The sequence below is a fragment of the Nelumbo lutea genome, chromosome 5 (assembly GCF_056320005.1).
Source record: "Nelumbo lutea isolate HS-2025 chromosome 5, American lotus-T2T, whole genome shotgun sequence".
In the NCBI taxonomy this organism is placed as follows: domain Eukaryota; kingdom Viridiplantae; phylum Streptophyta; class Magnoliopsida; order Proteales; family Nelumbonaceae; genus Nelumbo; species Nelumbo lutea.
In genome coordinates this window covers 18,778,580-18,789,185 of record NC_142688.1, presented here as the reverse complement: position 1 = coordinate 18,789,185, position 10,606 = coordinate 18,778,580, and the positions used below count along the sequence as shown (strand labels likewise).

General features: G+C 36.0%; 1 protein-coding gene across 1 annotated transcript; it reads left to right on the top strand.

The window, feature by feature from the left end:
- On the top strand, positions 1 to 9,543 carry TBL12 (trichome birefringence-like protein (DUF828)). The gene is made up of 6 exons (XM_088942788.1): positions 1 to 740; positions 4,277 to 4,417; positions 6,325 to 6,574; positions 7,730 to 8,040; positions 8,765 to 8,898; positions 9,026 to 9,543. The coding sequence occupies exons 1-4, from the start codon at positions 160 to 162 to the stop codon at positions 8,009 to 8,011; spliced, it is 1,254 nt and encodes a 417-aa protein (XP_088798914.1). The 5' UTR covers positions 1 to 159; the 3' UTR covers positions 8,012 to 8,040; positions 8,765 to 8,898; positions 9,026 to 9,543.
- Positions 9,544 to 10,606: the final 1,063 nt, after the last annotated feature.

The following is a 10,606-nucleotide window of genomic DNA, read 5'->3' as shown; positions in this document are numbered from 1 at the left end:
AACTGGTTCGACCGTTCGAGACATCAGAAATTTTCGAACTACACCGACCGCACCGCATACGGCGATCCCAGAACCAGAACCAGAGCTCAACAAGAGAGATTTGGCGACTTGAATGGAACCGCTAAATTTGTAATTGTAGCTCTAGAAATTCTGTTGAAGATGATGGCTTCGAAGCTCTCCCCTGCATTCTTTACATGGTTCATCTTGTTAACTTGTTTGTTCTTCTTCTACCTCTACTCCTCCTTTCTTCCTTTTTACTCTATCTCTCCAACCCCAATGCAGTCTCTGAAATCCCCACTTAAAGAATCCCAGAAGAATCCACAGTTAGAGCAAAGGCACCCTTCTCCAATTTGCAACTTGTTTAGGGGGCATTGGGTTCGAGATCTAAGTTACAGACCCATCTATGACGAAAACTGCCCTTTCCATCGCAACGCTTGGAATTGCTTAAGGAACAAGAGAGATAACATGGAGGAGATCAACTCGTGGAGATGGGTGCCTGAAAATTGCACTTCTACGCGGATCGATCCCGTTGCATTTTTGGACTTGATGAGGAATAAGAAAATTGGGTTTATTGGCGATTCTTTGAACGAAAATTTCTTGGCTTCGTTTCTTTGCATTCTCCGGGTGGCAGATGAAGGTGCAAAAAAGTGGAAGAGGAAAGGGGCTTGGAGAGGCGGGTACTTCCCCAAGTTTAATGTCACGGTTGCTTACCATCGGGCTGTCTTGCTCGCCAAATACGAGTAAGAAAATTGGTTATATTCGTTTCATTTCGGGTTCCACATACCTTTGTTGATTGTTTACCTGAAACATTTTTTTCTTGATTTAATTGCATTCAAAGTCCATCTTGTGCTGTCTATCTGGGTCTTTATATTTTTCAAATCCCGAGAGGTGTGCATCGAATAAAAGAGGATTGGTATTAATATGGTAATCGTATTTGGAACTGAGGTAAAAAATAATGCAGAGAACCAAGTAGTTGTACCACCATGTTTTCCAATAGAAAGTATGAAGTTCAAAAATGGATGAGCAAGAATCAGTAGAGACCAGGGAGGCCATTGGTGGTTGCTATTGCAGTATTTTTTCAATTTTATTTCATTATTACTTTTTCTTGTTAAGTATTATTTTATATCATAGTTTTAAATAATTAATTAATTACTAATTTCATTAAAAGGATTTTAGGTAAGGGAATTCGGATTTCGTCCTCACAAAATCTGTCCTCATAGCACTTGCAGCCAAGGTTTAAAATGTGGATGTCGGTGGAAATGTCGGCCATCCAAATATAAGAAGCATGTCGGAAATATCGTATGGAAATATTGTAAATATCATAGACATGGTGGAAATAGTGTAAAATATGCAAAACATAGAATGACATTTTATGAAATGATAAAAGATGCATAGGCACACCTTTTTAAATCACTATCTTGTTCTAAATCAGTAAACAAAGCTAAGAAACTAAGGATATGGACAAAAGAATATCAAGCCATTTAAGGATCTCACCTAACAGCTTAAGCTTTTATTAGGTTGAATGGTTTTTTGAGATGGCATTAGAACCACTTTGACCAAGTGGTCTAGTGTTCGATCCTCATTACACCCATTATAATTAATTAAGTTTCAGCACAAGGTATGGGTGGGCCTATGCTTGTTCACACTTCAAGCCCAATGGGCTTTCGTGTGAGGGGGCGTGTTAGAGAATATCAACCTATTCAAGGACCCCACCTAACAGCTTAAGCTTTTAGGTTGAATGGTTCTTTGAGAAGAGTTTCATAACAGAATGTGTTAAAGCAAAATTTAAACTCATAGAAAATGTAAATGATTGTTATAGATCAACCATATAATCTATTACACAAACAAAAAATTAATATTTAACTTCATGTTTGAAATGAATATTGAACTAGCTAGCTCAAGGTGGTTATCATGTAAGTTAGGCGTAAAATAACATTGTTACTTCACATATCTGGAATATGTCACCAACTTATGTTATAATACTCTTGGACTCCACAAAGTACTAGTAGTGTTCATTTGGGAATATGTCGTTTCCAATAAAATTTCATGTCACTACCCATGGAAGTGGAAATGGAAATATGTCGTGGAAACTATCTCCACATAGTGCTGGTAGTGTTCATTGGGGAAATGTTGATTCTGGTATAATTTCGTGTCGCTAACTATGGAAATGGAAATATGTCGTGGAAATATTAGGGAAATTAGGGAAATTTTAAACCATGTTGCAGCCATGTATTGGGAATATCTCCCTATGAATAGTGTGTATATATATATATACCAGCGCTGTGGGAACGAAATCCCGAACTCTAGGTAAGGGGGGCTAAACCTTTAGTTATAGATTTTATGGAAACTTTTTCACTTATTGTTTCTAGATTGATTAAGTTCATAGTTCTTCATATTCAGCACCTTAAAAGTTGTTATATGAATTAATGTTTTTGCATGATAATTTATGATGGTTGTGTAGACTTATAATCTTAGGAATTAATTGGTTAAGATAGGATTCTCACTTGATCTGTTATCTTTCAGACTGTTGGTTGATATTAAGGATTTAGAGTGAGACTAGGGCAGGAATGTGGATCTTTGGTGGTGAAAAAATTAGAGCTAGCATGGGGAGTGCGAATGGGATATGGTTAGCCCATTTAGGGTGACACATGTGATCAGGCCAACCAGCAGAGATATTTAACAGGGCCACATGACTCTATCTTACTATTTTTAACTTGCAATTCTGGTCCTTATTAAGCTTCCATCAAGCAGGCAAGTCTTCTTGGGTATATATAACATATTCTATTGTTAAGATAAATTGAGATTTGTTTTTGATAAGCAAGATAAATTAAGACTTTAGACTGCAGAGCTTCTATCTCCAAGAAATAATGCAATTGTCCCAAGTCCTTTATATAGAAGTTTTAATTCCACCAGCAATATCTCCCTTTCAAATAACAGAATCAATATACACAATGAAATGTTCATACCCGTTGTATTTTCTTGTCTGAAAAGAATGCTAAGCTGCCCTATCCTGTTCAAAAATAGAAAGTACGCCACTTTCCAAATTCAAAACTTATTAGTTGAGTCTGAGATCCACAATAAATATAAGGTACAACCTTACTATAAAAGTAGATTGATGTAATGTAAAATAGTAATGCCTTAATTGAACAGAAGAAAATGAAGCTGAAGAAAAAAACCAAAATAATCTCTAATATAACAATTCAAAACTACTAAAGTTAGAGAAAACAAAGCAGCCAATTCTAGCACAGCAAGTACGTCATTCCCTTAAATCCTTGGCTGGTCTGGCAATTTTCTAGCTGATAGCTTGGCTTGAGTAGGTAGTAGTCCTTTTTTGGGGGCTTTGCCTCGTAGGTTTGCATTGTTGGAGGCTTTTTTTGTTGTAGAGCATTTTGGGAGATGATGATGATCTATTTGTGGGTTTGTCCCTCTGATTTTAGGAGGAATCCGTATTGCATTTTCTGTTATTTTCAAAATATTCTTAAGAATTTTTTCTGTCTCCAAGCAGCAGCAATAACAACAACAGTGAATCTAGCAATATAACTAGAAATTAAAGGAGGTTTTGGATATCTCAATATTAAATTGGATCCATGGAAGTCACTATCTGGATGGTAATAAGGGGTCTCCACTAAGGTGCAACAGCCCTTGTGACCCATCTTTGGAAAGCTATGACTTTGAGTATGACTATTGCATTTTTGTGAAACTTCATCCTTGAAATCTTTTAGGGTTGTAGGCTAGCCTCTTGAGTTCTGCTATAACCAGCTAAGGGGATATGGAGTTGTGATTATCTAGTCCATGGGTGGTCTGTCTTTGGTAAAAGTTTGACTTCTCAAAAAGGCACCTGAAAGGGTTCATCCGGGCCTTTAATGTCTACTGGTCAATTTTGGCTTGAATTACTTAAGGATTATTTGCTTTTAGATAGTTGGATATATATATATATTTTTTTGGTTTCAACATGGGCCCAGTGGTAACTTAGAGAAAGCTAGATTATTAAAACCAAATCATTTAAACAATTTTCCAATCCTTAATGCTCTTCAGATCAGATTGCATAGATTCTTGCCTACAAAAATGTGAAGGGACTAAGGTGCTGTTTGTTTTTTTATTGCACTCAGTTGAGTCACACTTGGTCTACTCTGTACATTTGGTTTTATTTGTAGTCAGATTAGTGAGTGCTTTTTGAAACTCAATGTTACATCTTAATAGGAATCTTGACTTGGATTTTGCGCTTTTGGAAATTTTATATATGAAAACTTTACATGTTGCTACTGTTTATGTGAAGGTGGCACCCTGAGAAGCAGTTAAATCTGACAGGTCAAGATAGATTGAAGGGGATATACCGAGTAGATGTTGATATTCCTGCAGATGATTGGGTTGAAGTCACAAAATTCTATGATGTATTGATATTCAATACTGGACACTGGTAATGAATTCAATTCTCTTTTTTGCTACTCCTCTGTTTTTCTTCATTTTTTTTTGTCTAATACCATAGCTCTGTTGTGCCAAAAAAAAAAAAATGAAGCATTTCACTCAACTTGTTATTCATAGGCAAAAATTGAGCAAATTTGGGTATTCCTGAATTAGTGATGACTAGTTATAGATCTAGTTGCTGAAATTTTGGAGAGGTTATGGGTTCCAACATTGTAGACACCCAAAGCTGAACTGGAAGGTAATTAGCAATACACCAATAAGTCTCAGTACTTCATTGTTTTTTTTTTTTTCATTAGGGCTTTCAATGAATTGAATCATGATACAGATTTTGGACCAGGTTAGGCCAGATGTTAGCAAAAGCAGAGTAAATTTTGGGGATACCTAAATTATTAGGCAACAATTCATAGAATTAATTGCTGATCAAACATTGAACAGACCTGAAGCTGAAAAAATGGTGCTTAATGATGTAATAGCAAGCTTCAATCTGCTCTTATTAGGGCTGTCAATGAATTGAATTGTGATACATCTGATCAGATTAGGCTAGCTGTGGGTCTTAAGTGGCATACTTATACCAGGATCAAATTCTGATTTTCTTGATTGGTAATTGATCATATACTTTATATAATCAAGAGAGCAAGTGAAATGCAGATACAAGGGCTTGACTCTCTCCAAAGATGAAATCAAGGGCTATCCCACTACACAACTCTCCCACAGAAACAATGAGTACCAAACAGAAACCCCATTAGACCCTTAATCCAGGGGTTAGACCCAAATACATATCTTGTTCATCAATTTACTCTAGTGAGAGAACTTACTCATCTCTGGACCCATCTGAACAATCTGTCATATTATTGGCCAAGCATCTGTCTTCCTAAATGAAGTGATGCAGTTGATATGGTTCTTGAGTAACTTCATCTTCCTTCTTATTACTTGTGGCATGAGAACTTTCTAGGTTTTCTGCATCTCTAGTCTAGGATAGTTGTTCCAGATGAATACAGACAAGAGTCATCTAATGGCCTAGGAACTTTCTAGGTTTTCTGCATCTCTAGTCTAGGATAGTTGTTCCAGATGAATACAGACAAGAGTCATCTAATGGCCTAGGCTATGATAGCTTAATACAGATAAGACCTCCCAGTGTGCGTATGCATGACTCTAAACTGTTTTAGGATTCTAAGAATTAAGAATTTAAAGAGGTTTTAGAAGGTAAATTTTGAAGAACATAAGCAATAAATTACCAGCTCGTGCCTCTCCTCGGGCAGTCTGTTTTTGTATCATCATCTTATTATGTCTGAATAAATTACCATTCATTTATCAAAAAAAAAAAGAACATAAGCAATAAATGACTAGACTGATTAGTGAACAAATAGAATAGTGATTTGGAAGTAGAAATAAGGTCTGTGGTTGATAGAAATCAGAATTGAGGTGAAACAGATAGAAGGAAAAGAAAGAATAAAGACAAAGAAAGAAAAGGGTAGTTGAGAAGTCTTACCTTAATCCTGTACAATGTCTTGAGTTTTATGAGTTTTGGACAAGAAGTTAAAAGTGGCATCTCTCAATTGAATTTATGGCATTGCACAACACATCAATACAATTGCAAAGACAAATCTATTCACAGTCTTGAGTTCTTGTGCTCCAACCAAATTGCAATTGACAACCAAAAAAAACCAACATATAAAGAGCAGTTTGGATTTTTCAGTGGAGTACTTGGATGCTTGCATTTTATTCTGGGCATCTCACTCTTGCTCGAGCCTAGTTGTTAAACCTGATGATCTGACATATTGGGTCTGCCAACGTTGGTTCTTGGTATTTCAATCACTTTTTCTGGGTCTTTTTGGTGTTCAAACTATAATGAATTCTCTTAGGAACTGTCTTCTTATGTTGTTATGGACTTTGAACCAGGTGGGGCTTTGATAAATTTCCTAAAGAGACACCTCTTGTTTTCTATAAGAATGGGCATCCTATACTTCCACCACTCAGAATATTAGATGGGCTTCAAACTGTTCTTGAGAGTATGGTCTCTTATATACAAAGGGAAGTCCCTTATGGGACCCTTAAATTCTGGCGTTTGCAGTCCCCAAGGCATTTTTATGGTGGTGAGTGGAATCAGAATGGTAGTTGCCTGTTCAACAAGCCTCTTGAAGAGGACCAGGTATGAATTTTCTTATCTTTTCTACTATAAAGGAAATATTCTTTCTACTGATAAAGAAGCATTATCTTTATGAGAAAGGTTTTCTCCTCATGCCATATCAGATTCATGTACAAGCTCTTCAAAGCTTCACACAAGAAATGTGGTTGTCAATCTGTATCCTTGTCCTATTTTGCAAATTTGATTGACCAAACATCCACATCCCAAAACTTGTTCTGTTCGAACAAGGATACATTTATATCCAGCTCATAGAATTATAGGCTTTCTCATTGTTGACCACACTCCGATATTTATATTGTACTGTCAACCAACTGTTGGATCAAGAGCCTTTTTTACCACACTCCAATATTTACATTGTACTCCATCAATGCTTTCCAATAATCCTATTCCTATCTACTAAGTTGCAAATTCAATATTTTACTCAATATGCTTCAGAGATGAATATGCCAAAGCAATTTTGAATCTCCTTTTAAGTATTGGTGCTGCCTCACCATAGAATACCTACATTATAATAACAAATTGCAGACATCTCTTGGGCAGTTCTCTTTCTTGTAAAATGGTGTATATTCCACAATGTAGTGGCGCTGCTTTATCTCTTGTATGAGATAGTCTTTGTCTTTGTCTTTTCTGTCTCATGATTAATGCTCTCTCTCCTAGGCAGTTTAGATATGTAATATTCCAGGAAAAACTGCAATGGTTCTTTGCCTTAGATTAATATTAACAGAATAAATTCTTGTCTTCTGCAGTAAAAAAAGAAAAGAAAATGTTGCAGAAGTTCATTGTTTATACAATTAGGGTTGTTGAAAAGATGAGAGTTTCATGTCGGTTTTTTCCGATAAATCTATAAAAGTTTCATGCCATATCTAATACAAGTGCCCTAGTGTTTGGATGGCAATTTATGACCAGATAGACACATAGGAACCAGGGGTTGGATGTTTGTTTTACAATTTCATCATACTGAATAAAGACTGATTTGGTTGCATGCTACCAAGAATGCAAGTACCAGGTTGTCTGCCTGGATTCTAAGCATCTGAAAAAGTGAAGGCCACATTGTGTGGCTCTTACTTGCATAAAACTGAAAAGCTATGTAAATTAAGTAGGAAATATTTCATTATCTTTATTTGATTTTGTTTGAGATATGTACTGATGTCCATACAGCTTGACACATGGTTTGATCCAAGGAACTCAGGATTCAACCAAGAAGCAAGACAAGTGAACCATCTGATTGAGAAGGCATTACAGGACACAGATATCCAGTTGCTAGACCTTACCCATTTGAGTGAATTTAGAGTAGATGCCCATCCTGCAATTTGGCTAGGGAAGAAGGATGCAGTAGCTATTTGGGGTCAGGATTGCATGCACTGGTGCCTTCCAGGTGTCCCAGACACATGGGTTGACATCTTGTCGGCAATGATTCATCGTGGCTTGGAAATTGTGTGATTCATGGAAGAGAAAACAATGGTTATCAGGTTGGTTAAGTTTGGAGTTCAAAGAGCACCATTTAGAACTTAATTTCTCCAACAACACTTTCTAACCATTTTTTTTAATAGAAATTTATGGAGTTTCTGACCAGCTGATCTTCCATGTATAACCAGAATTTTTCTCTGTTTGTTTTCTGAAGAATGAAAATGAATTTATTAGGGCCATCTTTTCCTGCACATGAGATTTTGCCATGTATTGCAGTGGACTTGTATTATAAAATAAAGCTAAAGGAACATGGAACACACAGAGATACCTGTATATTTTAACACACCTCCATTCTAGGACAGTTCAAATAATATTGGCATAGTTTGGTTTTTCACTTGATCTTTATTGTGGGTTTGTTAGTGCTTTCTAGGTTGGTTGGGTGATGTTTAAACCATGATAGTTCCAAAAATACTAGCACATCTTCTTACCTCCTGTTTTTCTTTTCTGATTGAGACCACACTATTACCACAATACTTGCTAGTCATTTTTGGCACTTTAAATTTTTCTGGTGAAAAATACTTTGAGGAAAAACTATATTAAAGCTGGAGCTTTTTTTTTGATAAATCTATTAAAGCTGGAGCTTTCCTGTCCCAGTTTCTTTTTTATTATTTGCATGTTGGACATTAGCCTGATTTGCAATAATTTATAAACCACTCAATGCAGACACCAGAGTCAGTTATGGAACAACCTCACTAAAATATAAAACTTTGATTTTGCAATATACAGGAAAGGTATTGCACTAGGTCAGCCTTGTTTAGAGAGAGCAAGTTGTTCTTAGTGGAGGAGTCAAGCGGTTCATGGCATTACCAAGGATTAAGTTATAACATCTCTCGTGTAAGAATGTTTTCTCCAGGGTAAAGGTAAGCTGGTTATCCAAAACGTTCATTGATTTGGACTCTGGATATTCTTATTATTATATGCCTAAATAACCAATTTAATGGGTTGTTTTTTATGAAGAGTTAAGCCCTGATATGATGTTTCTTTCAGATGATTGATTCCATGATCTCTCGAGAAGCATCTTTGCATTTGATACTTTGATGTTCAAATCAATTTGGGCAATATTGAAGCTTCACACATGGCGAATCCTTTTCTTACGCACAGATTTTTTTTTTGAAATCCCATTTCTGAGGGGGATTGCAGTCCAAAAATCCCATTTTTTTTTCACCCAATCTGAAGTGGGGATTATCAAGTTGAGGCAGTGATATCGACTTTCATCTCATGTTTAGGTTTGTCAATTAAATTTGATGGTGATATGTATCTCGCCACTAAATTATGTACTGAAAGTGATTTTCCACGTTATGCTATTAGTATTAGGCCTCCTACTACCTAACCCACCTTTTTTCTTTGTTTAAATATCATCATCATCATCATCTAAGCCTTCTTCCAACCATATGGATTTTTTTTAATTATAGATATTACAAACAAATATATTATAGATCTAATGATTGTACTATATGACATTTTCTTTGGCAAAGTTGACAACATTTTTTGTTTTCCCCGGTTAATCATGTAATGTCTAATATATTATCATCATCATCATCATCATCAAAGCCTTGCCTCATCAAATCTCAAATGATGTTTAATGGGTTCAATGCATTCAGATTGTTTTGAAAACACACACTACTGTCAAGGTGACAGGTAGTGCTCTTCACTAAATAATCCCAATTCATCCCTTAGAGTGTAAATCCGGATTTCATCATCTTAGACTCTTGATACAGCTACAAGTTTAGTTTCTAATAATGCATCCCATTTAGTGAATTTGTCTTTGGAGTCAATCATGCGGTTGTTACTACTTGCTAGTTAGATCTCTTGACAAAGACAGGGAGGTTGAATTGGTTCATGAATGTCATGAAAACATGAACCAATGTTCGCCAATGGTTCGGATACTCGTCGATGAATATGATCAAGTTCATTAAGGTGAACCCATCGAATCGGATTCGGAGCCCATATACCATTCAATCCTGCCTGACCCAACAGAGCTTGAGCAGTTTCAAAAACATCCATCCCGACTCCGAGCAATCAAGGCCAACCTTTTTAATTATCAATTCAATGTTCAGTTCAAGTTTGAATTACAATACGTACGATGAGAGGACCATTTATTCAGTTCAAGTTTGAATTCAACAGCAAAAATAAAGTCAAAGACACCAAGTAAACTACACTATATAGTTCATTCAAATCGTATTCTTACATGTTTCTTTAATTTGTAAACATTAACAATCATATATCCAAAGTTTAAAGTAACGACACATATCGGCTGATACATATCGTACCGATGACTTCCCCATACGCCCTTACAGGGATTGTATCGGGCTGAACCATGGTTCAGAGGGTAACTGAGACTTAAACCGATTCCTGTGAATCAATTAAAAAAAAAAACATAAAAAAAAAAAGCATCAACACAGTCTGATACACCCGATATTTAGAACCTTGCACATACGACTTGACAAGTTGACATATTATTATTGTTAATATAAATCTATATACAATGTACAAGTGGGTGGACCAAATTTTGTTGACTATGGGATCCCAATGTGTCCATAAATTGCTTAAAATCAGACTATTGATCTC